This window comes from Jaculus jaculus, chromosome 2 (assembly GCF_020740685.1).
Source record: "Jaculus jaculus isolate mJacJac1 chromosome 2, mJacJac1.mat.Y.cur, whole genome shotgun sequence".
NCBI lineage: Eukaryota > Metazoa > Chordata > Mammalia > Rodentia > Dipodidae > Jaculus > Jaculus jaculus.
This window is the reverse complement of record NC_059103.1, coordinates 194,091,007-194,108,288: the sequence shown is the minus strand read 5'-3', so window position 1 is coordinate 194,108,288 and position 17,282 is coordinate 194,091,007. Positions and strand designations below refer to the sequence as shown.

General features: G+C 47.1%; 1 protein-coding gene across 1 annotated transcript in view; it reads left to right on the top strand.

Annotated features, from left to right (window-relative positions):
* Anxa13 (annexin A13) overlaps positions 1-17,282 on the top strand; it is a 65,391-nt gene that overhangs the window by 13,352 nt on the left and 34,757 nt on the right. The window contains exon 2 of the mRNA XM_045144152.1: positions 10,106-10,181. Within this exon, the coding sequence (XP_045000087.1) occupies positions 10,106-10,181 (76 nt within the window). The remainder of the gene's footprint in view (positions 1-10,105; positions 10,182-17,282) is intronic.

Genomic DNA, 17,282 nt, shown 5'->3' with positions numbered 1-17,282 from the left:
TTTGAGAGAGAGAGAGCACATTGGCATACCAGGACCACTGAAATCACATTCTAGAAGCTTGTACCACCTAGTGGGCATGTGAGACCTTGTGCCTGCCTCACCCTTGTGCGTCTGGCTTATGTGGGACCTGAAGAGTAGAATATAGGTCCTTAGGCTTTGCAGGTAAGCGCCTTAACCACTAAACCATCTCTCCAGCCAGGCTTGCGATATATTTTTAAGTTAAGTCATATGGCTCTGTCCAACACGGTTTATTTGTTTGTTTGTTTTGGTGTGTGTGTCTGCTATGTATATGTTTAGATGTGTGAGTGTGAGCACACACATGCCACAGCATGTATGGAGGTCAGAGGACAATTTTGGAGTGGGTTTCTCCTGTCTTCACCTCTTTTCTTATCTGTAAATATGCTAGGATTACAAATGTATGCCAGTGTCTGACCTTTTTTTTTTAATATTTTTTTTGTTCATTTTTATTTATTTATTTGAGGGTGACAGAGACAGAAAGAGGCAGATAAAGAGCGAGAAAGAGAGAGAATGGGCACAACAGGGCCTCTAGCCATTGCAGAAGAACTCCAGATGCATGCACCTCCTTGTGCATCTGGCTAACGTGGGTCCTGGAGAATTGAGCCTCGAACCAGGGTCCTTAGACTTCACAGGCAAGCGCTTAACCGCTAAGCCATCTCTCCAGCCCTCTGACCTTTTTTTGAGGCAAACCCAACAGACCGGCCCTTTTTTTTTTATGCAAGAGAGCTAGAGTGTGTGAAAGAGAGACAGAGAATTGGTGTGTCAGGACCTTCAGACACTGTAATCCAGATGCATGCACCACCTTGTGCACATGTGCAACCTTGGACACATGCATCATCTTGTGTGTCTGGCTTACATGGGACCTGTAGAATCAAACATGGGTCCTTAGGCTTTGCAGGCAAGTGCCTTAACTGCTAAGCCATTCCTCCAGCCCATGTGTTTCTAACTTTTATGTAGAGATAAAACTCCGGTTTTCACATTTGGATTGCAAGTGCTTAATATTGAACCACGACCCCAACCCTCTCTCTCTCTCTCTCTCTCTCTGGTTTTTTTGGGTTTTTTTTGTTTGTTTGTTTGTTATTTTGGTTTTTCAAGGTAGGGTCTCACTCAGCTCAAGCTGACCTGGAATTCACTATGTAGTCTCAAGGTGGCCTTGAACTCACAGCAATCTTCCTACCTCTGCCTCCTGAGTGCTGGGATTAAAGTCTTGTGCCATCACGCCCGGCTCCCAATCCTCTCTATATTTTGTTTGAGGATTTGCATCTCTCAGTGGCCTAGGCTTGCTTTGGAAGTATTACATACAGCCCAAAATGGTCTCAAATGCCAGCCATCTTCCTGCCTCAGCCTCTCCCTCTCAAATTAAAAGTGAAATAATACACACACACACACACACACACACACACACATATCACAAGCCAATTAAACTTTCCTCTGAACAGGAGAGTTTAAACTTCCCTCTGTCTTTCCTTGTTTCTTCTTCCTCCCCTTTTCTCTTTTCAATTCCCTTCTTTTCTCTTTTCTTCCTTCAACAAACAGGTATGGGGGACCACAAACTATCCCCAAGTGAAGGGGGCACAGCCATATAATTACATATGATCACAGTGTCTTAGAGCTAGGATGACAGGCATGGGCCACCATGCCCGACAATGCGCTCTCATTTTGCAGTCTTGATGCAGCCCTGTACAGGTTAAGACAGAGGTTCTGGGATCACATCTTTGTTGCAATAAAAGAATATATATTTGAACTGGAGAGGTGTCTTAGCAGTTAAGGTGCTTGTGTGCAAAGCCAAAGGTCCCAGGTTCCATTCCTTAGGACCCATGTAAGCCAGATACACAAAGTGATGCATGGCTCTGGAATTCATTTGAGTGGCTGAATGCCCTGGAGTCCCTATTCTCTCCCTCCCTCCTCCTCTCTATTTTCCTCTCTCAAATAAATAAATAAAAATAAAAATGCTATTTTTTTTTTGAGGTAGGGTCTCACTCTAGCCCAGGCTGACCTGAATTCACTATGGAGTCTCAGGGTGGCCTCGAACTCATGACAATCCTCCTACCTCTGCCTCCTGAATGCTGGGATTAAAGGCGTGCACCACCATAGCCGGCTAAAAATGCTTTTATAGAAAAAGAACATGTTTTATAGCCAGGTGTGGTGGTGCACGCCTTTAATCCCTGCACTCAGGAGGCAGAGGTGGGAGGATCGCTGTGAGTGTGAGACCAGTCTGGGGCTACAGAATGAGTTTCAGGTCAGCTTAGGCAAGAGTGAAACCCTACCTCAAAAATACATTTTGGGGGCAGTTACGTGCTTGCCTGTGAAGCCTAAGGACCCTGGTTTGAGGCTCAGCTCCCCAGGACCCATGTTAGCCAGGGGGGCACATTCTTCTGGAGTTCGTTTGCAGTGGCTGGAGGCCCTGGCACGTCTATTCTCTTTCCCTGCCTCTTTCTCTCTCTGTCTGTTACTCTCAAATAAATAAATAAAAGTATCAAAAAAAAATTTTTAAATACATTTTGGGCTGGAGGGATGGCTTAGCAGTTAGGGCACTTGCCTGGGAAGCCTAAGGACCCAAGTTAAATTCCCCAGGACCCACGTAAGCCAGATGCACAAGGGGGCACATGCGTCTGGAGTTTGCACTGGTTGGAGGCCCTGGCATGCACAATCATACTCTCTCTCTTTCTCTCTCTCTCATATAAATATTTTTTTTAAAAAATACACTTTATTATTGGCTCAGAGGGGCACAGTGTAAGAGCAGGCGGAGAAGCAGGCCAGGGGGAGTGGGGGAGAAAGCCCAGCTAGGCAGGTAACAAATCAACCTTCACTGCGGAGCTTGCAAATGGCCCAGGGGTATTAGCAAAACCTGGACTAGAGCGGGAAAGGAGCAAGTTTAGGTATGTGCACGTGGTGGTGGCCAGTTGGGTGGCTTGGAAAAGACAGGAAATGTATAGGAAGAGACCCTAAGGGGGAAGGCAGAGAGAGTGCTATAGAATATTAAGACAGGGAAGGTATAAGTTTGGAGAAAGCCAGCTGGAAGGCTGAAAAAGAGACAGACAGAACGGGAAAGATAGAGAGACATGCACTTTCAGGGAAGAGGGCCAGAAAGAGAGGTCTAAAATGGTATCTTGGGGGGGGGGGGGCTTTTATATCTGTCCGCTTGGAGGAGGAGTCTGCGCGGTGAGAAAGAGCCTGGAAGAATAGGCTTGGGCCCAGAGGTATTCTTGATTTCCATACCTGAGGGCCTTCCCAGGTCCTAGCATGGCCAGGTGGTAGGGAAGAAAAATGGAGAGGGTCGAGGCTTGATATCCAGGCAACTGTCCAGTGGGAGGAGGGGCCATGGGTGGTGAGCTGGCTTTCCCTCCTCCTGGCCAGATGGTGGGAAGAGAGGGGGATGGGAGAGGGCTCTGAGAAGCTGGCATGCCCGAGCAGAAAAGGGGGACCTAAGGATTGATGCATCTGAATGTTCTTCAGCGGGAGTACTAAGGCTGTCCTAAAATACTGTGGTCACTGTGTTCTACACAGAGCCAGCAATTCAAATTGAAATTGAAAAATCATTCCCTAAGCAAACTCCACCCCAGAAGCCAAATTGGAAGAGTGTCCTAAAATGGTGACGTCCATCACAGCGCCCACTTCCTCGGATTAGGACAGAAGGCCTTTGAGAAGTGTCTCTTTTTACACTCTGGCCTTCAGACTGGGATGTCCGTGACTTGATACAAGAGTCCACTTTCCTCCCGGGCAGTTACTAGAAGGGACATCCCTGAGTCATCTCGCCCATCTGCTACTGCTTCCTGGGATCCTGGCATGTCCTCCCTCAAAAACAACAGACTCATCGCTTCTTTATCGCAGACAGAAACACAGGGGTCACATGTAAAAGGACTAAAACCCAAGCGAAAGCCCCAGATATCCAGAACTAGGCAGGGCCTTCAGTACAGTGAGTAATGCTGGCTCCCATTTTGAGCCGGAGATGCTGGGTGACAACAAGCAACTGCCAGGTAACCTACAAGGTACACACACTCACACACACACACACACACACACACACACACACACACACACACACATACACACACATACACACACATACGTACACACACATACATACACATACACACACATACACACACACACACACACACACACACACACACTGAGCTGTGAATTCTCACGCTTGTCAAGAGAAACTTAACGCCTGCAGCCTTGGGGTGTTTTCTCAGGCCACTATCAGAACCATTCACCATTTTACTACCCTGTGTAGGATATGTGATTACAAGCCTGCGCCCACACTGGCGAGGGTGGAGGAAAACTGGATCCTTCCAGTGTCATTTACAAGGTGAAATTTTCTCATGTGTGAAAGGGTTTTGAAGTAGTCCCCAAAGTTTCTTGCTGAGCTGTTATCCACAAATGTCATTTATAGTAGTTAGAGACGTGTTCTGGTGGGCTTTTTCTCACAAGGGTCTTATGAAGTAGGCAGTACCACGAACGCAGTTACCATGAGGAAGTTATAGCCAGAGAAACTCTCCGACTTGCCCAAGGTCACATAGCTAAGAAGCAATCATCTAGAACTCAAATTCAGCCTGACTAGAAAGCCTATTTTTTCCCAATAGAAATAATACTTTATTAACAAGTTAATTAGAATTGTAAGTGAGCATTTAAAATAAGCATAGACGGTAATAACCAAAAGGAGACTTTGCTCGTTCACAAGTAAATAAATAAATAAATAAAACATTTTTCATTCTTGAAATAACGGATGACATAATAGAGTGAACAAGCAGAGCAGGAAATTACTGTGGCAAGACCTAGATGCTAATCCAGTAGCCTTTTATAATGTACTTACCTTGACTATTTTCAGTGATCAAGTGCTAAAAATTATGATAGTGTTTTGGGCACTGTGAGATATATGCATACGTAAATACACAGTGTTATATATTTAAGTATATGTGTATCAAAATACATATAATGTAAAACCTGTCTGTATATCTTCACTTGTTAGCATGGTGCACACATTTATAATTTCAATATTTGTGACACAAAAGCAGAAGGAGGGGGCTGGAGAGATGGCTTAGCGGTTAAGCGCTTGCCTGAGAAGCCTAAGGACCCCGGTTCGAGGCTCAGTTCCCCAGGTCCCACATTAGCCAGATGCACAAGGGGCGCACGCGTCTGGAGTTTGTTTGCAGAGGCTGGAAGCCCTGGCGCGCCCATTCTCTCTCTCTCCCTCTATCTGTCTTTCTCTCTGTGTCTGTTGCTCTCAAATAAACAAATAAATAATTTTAAAAAAATTTAAAAAAAAGCAGAAGGATCCAGAGTTCGAGGTAATCCTTGGCTACATAGTGAGATTGATATCACTTCCTGAACTGTTGCGTTACCTCATCACAAGACAAAAGAGCAAGAAATGGTCCAAAGAAGTAGGAAAGGGCTAACAACATCTGTGCACTAGTCACAGTAGCTATTGGTATTTGGATGCATCATTCGGAGTAAACGTGGCCCGTGAAATGTTATCTCATCTGAGCCTTGACCTTGGAAGCCAGACACCGCCACGATTGTGCAGATGAAGAAACTGAGTCACAGATAAACAGCCCGAGGTCATAGGGCCACTGAGTGGCAGAACCACATTCAAGCCAGAATTCCTGTGGTTTGGAGTCCAAACTTTCATGAGCACTCTTACTTTGTTTAGCCCTCTTTGTTTCCTGAATGTCAGTGGTGCCTGCTAAAAACAAAGAAAGCGAATATGTCACCCTGCCTCTCCAAGCAGGCCGGGTAGCTGTGTTGGTCACTCAGAGCCTGTCCACTGTGTGCGACCTCATGCCGCCACTCTGCATCTGACTCATGTCCTCATTCTATGGAGTCCTGCTCTGTGACTTCAGGTTTCAGAAACGAAATCTCCCAGTTGGCAAACAGGCCTGAGGCCCCAAAGTCAGCCGTCCCTTTGCCAACAATGAACAATAGGCATGGCAGCTCCCTATACATTCCAGAGAAGAACCTGTCCCAACATCTCCGAAGGAGACCCAGGACAGCCAGAGTACCCACTCAGGGACATGCTGAAGGCTGATGAACACAGTCACTGTGGAGACAGAGCCAGCCGCACAGAGGGAACATTCCAGTCTCTCCCTCTCTTCCTCTGTTTATTTATTTATACTAGGGGTGAACCCGAGGTCTGTCTGGCACACACTAGGCAAGTGCTTTGCCACTGAGTAACATCTCCAACATTTAAAAAAATTTTTTTTATTTATTTATTTGAGAGCGACAGACAGAGAGAGAAAGAGGGAGACAGAGAGAGAGAATGGGCGCGCCAGGGCCTCCAGCCACTGCAAACGAACTCCAGACGTGTGCGCCCCCTTGTGCATCTGGCTAACCTGGGTGCTGGCACGTCGAGCTGCGAACCAGGGTCCTCAGGCTTCACAGGCAGCGCTTAACTGTTAAGCCATCTCTCCAGCCCTCCAACATTTTTATTTTTATCTTTAACTTTGAGATAGGGTCTCACTAATTTACAAGGCTAGCCTTCATTCTGTAGCTCAGGTAGGCCTTGAACTTGAGATCTTCCTGCATCATCAGCCTAGCTGGGATCCCAGGTGTATGCTACTAGCCTGTGCTCTCTCTCTCTCTCTCTCTCTCTCTTTCTCTCTCTCCCTCCCTCAGCATGATTCCTTCACTCTAGCATTAAAGATCCTGCTGTTATGAGGAACATTCCCTTCTCAAGCGGGTTAGAAACAGTAACCAACATAGCTAACAGGTGCCTACAAGGAGCCAGGGACCAGTGACCACAACCCATCCTGCCCATAGTGATTTCTCTCATTTAGAGAGGCTCTGCCCTCATTTTATGACAGTCACAAAAGTAAAAATAGAGAAGTCCCGACATCGTCTCCATGCTTAGCACTCAGCTCCACATTTTCCCACCACATCCCAGCTATCAGCGTGAGTTTGAATCAAAGGACACTTAGACTCCACTTTCAACCTCAGACTAGCAAACAATGGGGGATACACAAAGAGTTCTTTTTCCCACCCATCAGCAACAGCTCTATAATATTTGTATCATGGAATGGCCTTAAGAAAACAGGAAGGGGGGGAAGGTAGGAATGTCACTTCTAGCCCAGAGTAATGAAGTCCTGATTCTAGCCCTGGCTCCTACTCAGCCATGACCTGGCCAGGGGATCCTCGACAAGACTCTGCGGGCCCTCACAGCTTCTTTGTGCCAAGGAGGGAGAGATGCCCTTCTGAGGAGCAGCAGCCTGGTCAGAGCTGGACTTGGCAAGTATGACCTGGCCCCGGGGGCCCTCAGGCAGGGTCTGACTGTAAAGCCATTTCCAATGCCCACTGGCTCAGCGTCTACCTGTCAGTTGTCAAGTGGAACAGATAGGAATTTATGAAGCTAACTTGACCTGTAGAACAATCTGGAAGTGGCCCTCTGCAGGAGATTTCTGCCATCCTGTTCAATGCAGCCTTCCTTCCCCAGCCTTCCAGTGTGCTTTGGATGAAAACCAAGGTCCCCATTTGTTCCTCTGAGACTGCAACTTGCACCCTCGGAGAACCCTCCACCCTAGAATTTGAGCAAAATGTAGGGTGAGCTCCATAAGTAGGGACTGTCTGGTGACAGGGCCCATGATCAGGCCCCCACGTTCTGCCGGTTGACATTGGGTCAAATCCTTGATGATTTTGAGCTGAAAGCCTACTGCTAGCACTATAAATTATGTGACTGGTCTTGTGAATAAACCCTCAAAAGCAGAGGTTTCCTCAGCCCCCGTCACGAGACTGACTCGTGTAAGGAGAATGGGACATGTCAGCCCTCTGTGTGAATGGAAGACCAGAGATGCAAATGGGGGCGTGGCAGGATGGTTCAGTCTGAGGCCAGGGTTCCTCACCCTACTGCTCATGCCTCTAGGAAGGACAAAGCAACGTCTTTAAGGTGACTGGCACACAGCAGTGACAGTCCCCTCCCAGCTTGTTTCAGATGCTTCAAGATGGGCCATGCCTTCCCATTCAGAGGGCGTTGGGGTATTGGGTGGCCCCAAAGACGCCTTTGGCTCTAGAAACCTGTCATTCTCCATTGATGGAGACCTCCTTCAGACCACGGACATTAATCAAGACGCCTTGGTTTGTAAAGCAGAAATCCAACTCATGTTCTCTTAGCCAAAGGAAGTTCGTAGTTCATGAAACAGGAAACTGCAAGAATATGGGCCTGCTAAATTTGAGAATATTATTCTTTCCCTTCCTCTCCCCTCCCCTCCTTTCCTTTTCCCTCCTCCTCCTCTGCCTCTTCCTTCTTCTTCTTCCTTCTCTCTCTCTTTCTCTCTCTCTCTCTCTCTCTCTCTGTCTCTGTCTCCTTTATATAATGGACAAGGGTCATCAATAGCCCTAGATAGTCGCTCAGCTCAGCAAGGTCAGTAGGGGGAGACACTCACCTCTCTCAGTATATTAACGAAGAGAAAGATTCCAGTTAACCTTGCTTGGGCTTCATCCCCACTCCTGACCCGACCATGATGGCCAGAGTGACAGAGCATGCACCCACCCTGCTGACCAAGAACAGGATTACTGTACTCACACCTTATGACGAACACCCCTTGTGGGAGCCCCGTGAATTCAGACAGGAGTCAGCCCCCAAGGGCATAGTAACACTGTGCCAGGCAGACAGATACCATGGGCTCCACGGAGCTGAAGCCAGGCAAAGAGAAAGCTCCGATGTGTTCAAGGGTGCCAGCCGCATAATAGCAATTAACCTCCCATCTGGTCATTTATAATGGGTAAGCAAACAATGCTGCTTTTCCACTTTAGTGCTAATAAAAGTTGCTTTTTCAAGTATCTCAGTAAAAACCTAATAGGATGACTGGGTAATAGAAAACAACAACAACAAAAATACCAAATAGTAAGGATACCATTATAAGTAACTGCACAGGCTGATACATGTATTGAAATACAGCTCAATACATACATAGAAAGCTCCCCAAAGAGAACTGAACGTCAAAAACTAGACTCTTGGGATGAAGAAATGGCTCAGAGGTTAAGGCACTTGCCTGTAATACCTAACAATCGGGGTTCAATTTCCCAGTACCTATGTAAAGCCAGTTGTACAAAGTGGTACAAGGTTGAGTTCATTTGCAGTGGCTAGAGGACCTGGCACACCCATTCTCTCTCTCTCTCTCTCTCTCTCTCTGTGTGTGTGTGTGTGTGTGTGTGTGTGTGTCACGTAAGCTCGCTTGCTCTCTTACTCTCCCCTAGCAAATAAATGAAAAGATTTTTAAAAGCAGTTATGCTCTGACTGGTTCATGAGTCTCGGACAAGCTAAATAATGCCATTCTGAATAGATGGCACAGACCCAGGCCAGCAAAGGAGTCTGTAATAATATCTCAGAGACTTCAGCTTCTGGCCAGCCAGTTCTATCCCCTGGATATACGTGTGTATATCTAGAATGGAGAAGTGGTACTCCAGGACATTGGACCACTGTACTGTTCTGTTCGAGAGACACACAAAGATGGGACTGACATGAAAATTGCTTATCACAGAATTGGCCAGGCCCATTGTCCTTGAGGACAGAAGGGACTCTTTCTGTGATCACCATGGCCAGCTGGCCCCAAGGAGTACCAGCCATCACTCTGGGGCCCAAATTCCCCCAGACAGCTTTGTTTGGATGAATGTTTTGTCTTCCAGTTAGCCACACTTTCAGCAGAACTAACTTCAGAATGATTACTTTAGCCAGGCACATCTTTAACCCCAGAACTTGGGGATGCGGAGGTAGAAGGTTTGCTATGAGTTGGAGGCAAGCCTAAGACTACACGGGCTAGAGAAAAATCAAAATAAAAGGGTGCTGGAGAGATGGCTTAGCAATTAAGGAGCTTGCCTGCAAAGCCTAAGGACCTATGCTCAATTCTCCAGATCCCACATTAGCCAGACACACAAGGTGACGCATGTGCAAGGTCACACATGCACACGAGGTGGCGCACATGTCTGGAGTTCAACTATCGTGGGTGGAGGCCCTGGCATGCCAATTCTCTCCCTCTTGCTCACTCTTGCTTTGTCTCATAAAAAAAAGGCCAGTGTGGTGGGCTTGCCTCAAAAAAAAAAAAAAAAAGAATTATTACCTTATTTACCTCACCTTTTGAATTACTTCCTCCAGGCCAAAGAGAAAAGCCACCATGGTTCTGATGTGGATCGAGATGCCAAAAAGCTGTACAAAGCCTGCAAAGGAATGGGTATGAAAATCATCTTGTTTACTAATTGATTTTTTTTTTCCAAGGTAGGGTCTCACTCTAGCTCAGGTTGACCTGGAATTCACTATGTAGTCTCAGGGTGCCCTCAAACTCATGGCGATCCTCCTACCTCTGCCTCCCAAGTGCTGGGAATAAAGGCATGTACCACCACACCTGGCTACTAATTTATTTTTGATTAAGCTTGATTTCATGAGCAGCTTTCCCACATTGGCAGGAAGCTGACCTACTTATAGGCAATCCAATGGTCCCAAAATTATCATCAGATCTCATTGCTTTTCAGGATCCTAGAAACTAGCTTTTTAAAATATATTTGAGAGGCAGAGAGAAAGAGAGAACGGGCACACCAGAGCATCTAGCCACTGTAAGCAAACTCCAGATGCATGTGCCCCCTTGTGCATATGGCTTACGTGGGTCCTGGAGAATTGAACTAGGATCCTTTGGCTTTTCAGGCAAACACCTTAACTGCTAAGCAATCTCTCCAGCCCCCTAGAAACTAGATTTTTGTGACAATTTGACCTTGAAGAGGTAATGAGGAGTAAAATACATGCAATGGGAATTTTATCTAAATCCCTCTGTCTTGAAGGGTAGTGGGGCATCAGGCCTGATGAGAGCTGCATCGTGGCAAGGGAGACAAATCTACATCAATCTGGTCAAAACCAGAGAAGCTGTTTATATAAGACCTGGCCAAGAGTGGGGCAGGAAGCAAGAGATCGAAAGTCAGGTAGATCCCAGAGCAGAGTGGGAAGAGGTAGAGAGCACCTACATCTGAGTCCATGAAGAGGATCCTAGGGCCCCAGGAAGCTACTGAGAAGGGTCAGTCCTGATGTCTGGAAGAAGGTACAATCCACAGCGCTGAGACAGGGCTGAACCTTGAACTGGAGGGAGGTAGGGAGGAGATACATTCGTCCATAGGCATTGGACAGAAAGTGAAGATGCTCGTGTCTGGTGACCTGGCACTGCTCTCTGTGTGGGAGACAAGGTTTTGTGCTAAAAGAGATGGTTTGACAATGGGCTATATGGATCTTGAGTGGCTGTTGGAAACAGTCCTTAAGTATCAATAAGAGAGAAATAACCAAGAAGACTGTGGATCCCCGAAGAAGGTATTCTACTGAGTGGGGAAATGATTGGTTTCTCACGGCCCCAGCCCACATGGCTGTGATTTCTGTCCTGCAGCCTGAGGTAGGACAGGAGAAATGGGTATTTGATTGACCTTGGGTTTGCTGATGAGTTCAGAAGAACAGCAAGTGAAATCTTTGAAGGGGACAAAGGGGCCTAAAGATGGAGGTGATTCAATTTCCCATACCTGTATTTTACATTTAAGTTCTTAGGCACTGTACGTACAAAATTTCATTGTTACCTTTGTAAAGATCCATTTCTCAAATGAGGAAATGAAGACTCATCAAGTTAATTAACATGTCCAGTCACCAACCAGTCAGCGGTAAACACTAGGATTGATCCTATTCCTGTTGCTCCAAATGCCATTTTATCTAAGAGACATTGCTGCCAGGCCACCTCGGTCACATGGTGGCAGTACCTGGGCCAGGGGAGGGCTGGGCTCCACTGACACTGCCAGGGTGCTTTTGTGATGGGGTTTTCAAGTTCAGAAAGAGTCTTTAAACTCTAAACCCTGAGTTTGTGTCTGGTTGTTTTTGTTTTTTTTTTTTATCCAAAGAATTGGGATAAAGCAAGATTGAGAAGAATAATTATTAAATTATTACATTTATTCAGGGAAGGATGGCACCAAGGGCAGGGAAATGGACACACTCACATGGTCAGAGAGGCCATGTGGGAAGTGAGCACGGGCCTGGAAGGAACATGAAAAGTGGTTGAGAGAGGAGAGAGAAGAAGGTGCAGAGAGCTCCCGCCATGTTGCAAGGCAGGGAGGAGTAGAGAGCCCATGTGGGAGTAGGGTTTGGGGTCTCCCCTCATCTCAGGCTGGGCTTATCAGGGCAGGAATCTGGAAGTTCGGGAGAGATGAAGACCCAACACAAAGAGGGCTTGCCCACCCGGTAAGGGTCCATATGCAATGTTACTGGGTTGGGTTTTACCCTCAGACTCAGGTGAGTCTTGATGGCTCTGAGTTAGGGGCTGGCTCCAGAGTGGGGTTGACAGCGCTGGTTGATAGGCTGGTTCTGCTGGAGTGGACAGGCATGGTGCTCTCTCTTGGGGCCTTCCCTCCTGACTGGCTACCTACTCCCTCTTACTTTGTTGAATTAATCTTTATCTTATTACAATGTAATTCACATTCCCCAAAGTCACCCTTTTGCAATGTATAATTCAGTGGGCTTTATTATACCCACAAGATTGTGTAACCACCACTGCTAATGCCAGCATACGTTCATCATCCCCTCAAGGAAACCCTGAACCCATTCACAGTCACTCCCTGCCACTCCTCAGTCCCAGGAAATTACTGATCTACTACCTGTCTCTCGGGATTTCCCTGTTCGTGACATGTCATACATTCAAGATGTGACCATTTTTTCGCTGGCTTCTTTTAGTTACCATCAGGTTTTGTAAACAGTGAAGGAAATCAGTGAAGATGGCCTGAAAATAGCTGTCATAATAGAAAAACCATGGTGGCAAATTTTTAGGTGTGCCTCTAGAGTAAAAAGCTAGAAAGTTCTAAGTGGAAATATTTTGCCTCCATATGTGAGATAATCTGAGTTGATCAAGCAAGAGAATACCTGAGACCAAAAATGAACCCAACATGGCTCAGGGAAATTTTGCGGAAGAGGGGGTGGAAAGAATGTCAGAGCCACATGCTGGCTCATGATATGCAGACATTTATCCTACCCATAACTGTGGGCTGATTCCAGAATGCACGACCCATATACCTCAACAAGGAGGGGCCAAGGGGAGGGGGTAGGTCACGGGTGAGCCTAATAATGGTACCAAACTGACTGTATTTGCTGAATACAAAACTAATTAATAAAAAATTATTTAAATAATTAAAATAAATTAAATAATTAAAATTATTAAATTAAATAATAAAAATTATTTAAAAAATTTTAAAAAGAAAAAAAAAGAGAAGACCTGAGGGAGCTGACCTGGGGAAGATCTGGTAGGAAAGTGGTAGAGGGATTTGTAGGTATGATGTATTCTGGAATAAACGGAGAAAGAAGAGAAAAAGGGAGAGGACGGAAAGATAAGGAGAGAGGACACAAAGAAAGAAGGAGGGAGGGAGAAGGTGAGGAAACACACTGGCTGACAGTGACAAGTGACAAACAGCTGCTTGGTTTGGGGGGCATCAGAGATGAGGTCAGAATTTGTCACCTCCTGTCCCAGCCTGGTATGGCTCATCTCTAGTCTCGTATCTGAAGGACAACTCTCAAGGGCAAGCCTCCCGTTGAGTTTTACGGACTCTCCAGGGCTTCCTGGGCCTTAAGTGTCTCTGGCTGTCTTCAGCGAGGTTCGGATGCCTGGCCCTGGGATGGAGACAGGAATGTCAGCAGGCTTACTGGTGAACCCCCACTTTCTTACCTATTATGAGATTCGGTTCAAAACAACACACTCTGAGTGTCTACTGAACTCCCAAACCACAGTGTTCTCATGTCCTATTTGGATGTGGCCACAGGGTGGGACCAATGTCCTGGTCATTACGTAGAGCACCTGTCGGGGGGGGTCTAAAGCTCGATGTCACTTTACACACCTGTACCTTACCAGTGAAAAGGACAGATTCAGAGGTCAAATATCTTGCCAAATGCCAGGCTCCCAGGCAAGAAGCCATTAGGCGTCTTGCTGAGTCCTAGCTGGCCAGAGACAGGTCGCCAAATTTTAGCTAGGCTCAGGAAGTTCCACTAGGCTTCATGTGTGGACCTTTCAGGGCCCAACAGCCAAAGTGACATAGTAACGAAATTAGAGTCACATGGTTAGAAACTAGCCCATTTCAGGAAGCTATTATTTAGAATAAGATTTAGAATCCCACCTCTTTTGAGGTTGTCTTTTCTTTTTTTTCTTTTTCTTTTTCTTTTTCTTTTTTTTTTTTTGTTTTTGTTTTTGTTTTTGTTTTTGGAAGTAGGGTCTCACTCTAGGCCAGGCTGACCTGGAATTCACTCTGCAGTCTCAGGCTGGCCTCAAACTCAGGGCGATCCTCCTACCTCTGCCTCCCGAGAGCTGGGATTAATGGCGGGCGCCACCATGCCTGGCTAGAATCCCACCTCTTTTGATAAGTACAAGCGGATGCAGAATCATGTCACTGGACAGACACACTTGTTTGAAAGATCAGGGGCCCAGCCTTTTTGCATAACAGCCCTGCTGGGGCAGGACACAATGTCTAGGGAGTTGCTGGCCAATGGCTACTAAGCTGAGCCATATGCTCATTTTGAGTTTTTAAGGAGCCAATTTTTATTTTATTTTTTTTTTGAGGTAAGGTCTCTCTCTAGCCCAGGCTGCCTGGAATTCACTATGTAATCTCAGGGTGGCCTCTAACTCACTGCAATCATCCTACCTCTGCCTCCCGAGCGCTGGGATTAAAGGCGTGTGCCACCACACCTGGCTTTAACCTTTAACCTTCTCCTTTTGGACAACACGCTCTGATACAACTAGATCAGTCGAAGCACAGAGCAGGCTGGCCCTTCTTCTCCATCACTGTGGGTGTACTAAGTTGGATGGTGATGCCCACGCCCCCAGCCACCCAGAACCTGGGAAGATGGCATTATTTGGATGGGGGGAGCCTTTGCAGGTGTGACACAGTTAAGAATGCTGGAAAGAGGGCCGGAGAGATTGCTTAGTGGTTATGGTGCTTGCCTGCAAAGCCTCAGGACCCGGGTTCAATTTCCCCAGAACCCATGTAAGCCAGATGCACACGGCGGCACATGCATCTGGTGTTCCTTTACAGTGCCTAAAGGCCCCAGTGCATCTATCCTCTCTCTTTCTAGTAAATAAATAAAAATAAAATAATAAAGAATGCTGAGAAGAGGTGCTGGATTCCCAAGGTGGACCCTAAATCCAGTGACAATTGTGGTTAAGAAAGACCACAGAGTCAGATGACAAGGACAGGCCATGGGAAGACAGGCCAGTAATTGCTGAGCAGTAGCTGCAGGCCAGAGAACTCCTGGGAGCTGAGCTAGCCAAGCCTGGATTCGGCCTCAGGGCCTCTGGGGGGTGGGGGAGAGGCACAGATTGTGCTCCTGATGTCACCAGGACTTCAGACTTCCGGCCCTCAAAACTGCAAGGGCCTATGTTGTTTGTGGCCACCGTGGTTGTGGGAATTCATGCAGTTGTTCCAGAAAGGAATGCAGGGAACGAGCCATGGTGCCCTGGAGCAGGCAGGATTCTGCCCCAGCTCAAAGCTCACCTGTCTAATTTTGCATCTCCTTTTCCAAGAAGACGTGACAGGTGGGGTATCCCAATGGTGAGGGCATGGGGTTTGGTTTCCAAGATCCGGTGCCACAGCCTCCTAGGACCAACCTGGCCAGTCAGGATGGGTGTTAGGAGCCCCAGGGAAATGCTGAGCCTCTGCCACTGGCTGGGTCTGTTTAGCTGTCATGTGGGACCCTGGGGCCTCCAAACCCTGTGGCCTCCGCCCTGCCAAAACCTCAGCAGCTTTCCAGAAAGTTTCTGGGAAAGTACACCGCAGGGGTCCCCAGGCACCTCCATGGAGGATCACACCAGCTCTGACCCCTCCTGGGTAATGACCCCCGCCCCAGCGTCCAGTGCGCGGCCGGCATGGAAGACCCCACTTTTCTCAGTCGGAAAAGTCTTTCCTGGAACCATTAGGGACTGGTCCCAGAGCCATCAAACCATTGTAAATGTTTACAGGAAATGGTCCCACAGCAAGGCGGCGTGCATGACACATATATTGTGAAATGCAGAATGAGGTCACCTTTCAGAAACTTGCTTCTTGGTTAGTTAGTGGGAAAATGCTCCCTAGACCCACCTGAGACCTGGTCCCAAAGGCCTCGTGAGAAGTCTAGGTGACATTGTCTTGTCCTCATGCCACCTCCAAGCTGGTACCGGGCCATCCCAGGACCACTGTTCCTTCTTTTTGGTGTTACTTTGGGTTTTTTTTGACACAGGGCCTTGCTCTATGAAGCCCCAGCTGGCCTTAGCTTCACCCCCTTTCTCATTCCTCCAAGGGTTCTCAGGGGTGGCCAACATGACCATCTTAAGATCTCTCTGGTTTAAAAACATTCCAGGAAAGAAACTCTAAACAGCACTGTGGGGGTGTTTGTTTGTGTGGTTGGTTGGCTCTGGGTTTGTTGAAACAGGCTCTCATGTAGCCCAAGCTAGCCTTAACCATGCAAAGTAGCAGACGATAATCTTGAACTTGCGACCATCCTCCTGAGCGCAGGGAGCTGAGGCGTATCCCAACCACCACTCCCGATGTATGCAGGGCTGGGCTCAAAAGAGGGGCTCCCGGATGCACACTAGGCAAGCGATCTGCAAAGTGACCTACATCCCGGCCTGCGTTACTTTTATTTTAATAATTAGCTCAATTTCCCTGATTATCCAGATAATTGTATATGCCATCAGAGTAGAAGGGATTTCCTATCGGTCCTTGGTGTACACAGGTCCTAGCAGTGTAACTCACAATTCCCAACGCAGAGACAAGGTTCTATCATCGTGATGAGAAAACATGTCCGCCCATGCCTGCAGTCACACAGACGTCCATTCATTCAGTCCGTCGTAAATACTGAGACCCTTCTGTGTGGTTGTGAAAGGCCCAAAAATCCAGAAGACCAGAAATACTATCATGCTCCAAAAGGAGCTTAAGTGGGCCCCTGCATACCTCAAATTCCAACTCTCTGTTGGAAGTAAGTAAAGAATCCCTCTTCTCATTATATCAGAGCCCGCTCCTAATATAAAACTAGGTAAGAAGGGCGTGAGATAGCCCTCAAGGATGGGAAATGAGTAAGGAAGTAAACTGCTTATTTGGTTTCTGTAAATAGCCTGCACCATAAGCCTTAATAGCCCACACCCTAAGCCTTAGTAGCCCGCACCGTAAGCCGTAGCAGCCTGCCTCAGACCACCAAGGTCATAGGAGGCTGATACCACACTCTGCTACCCCCACCCAAGGACCCGCGCAAATGCTGACCACCGAGGTCATAGGAAACTGATTGGTCCACGGGGGGCTTGAGTAAT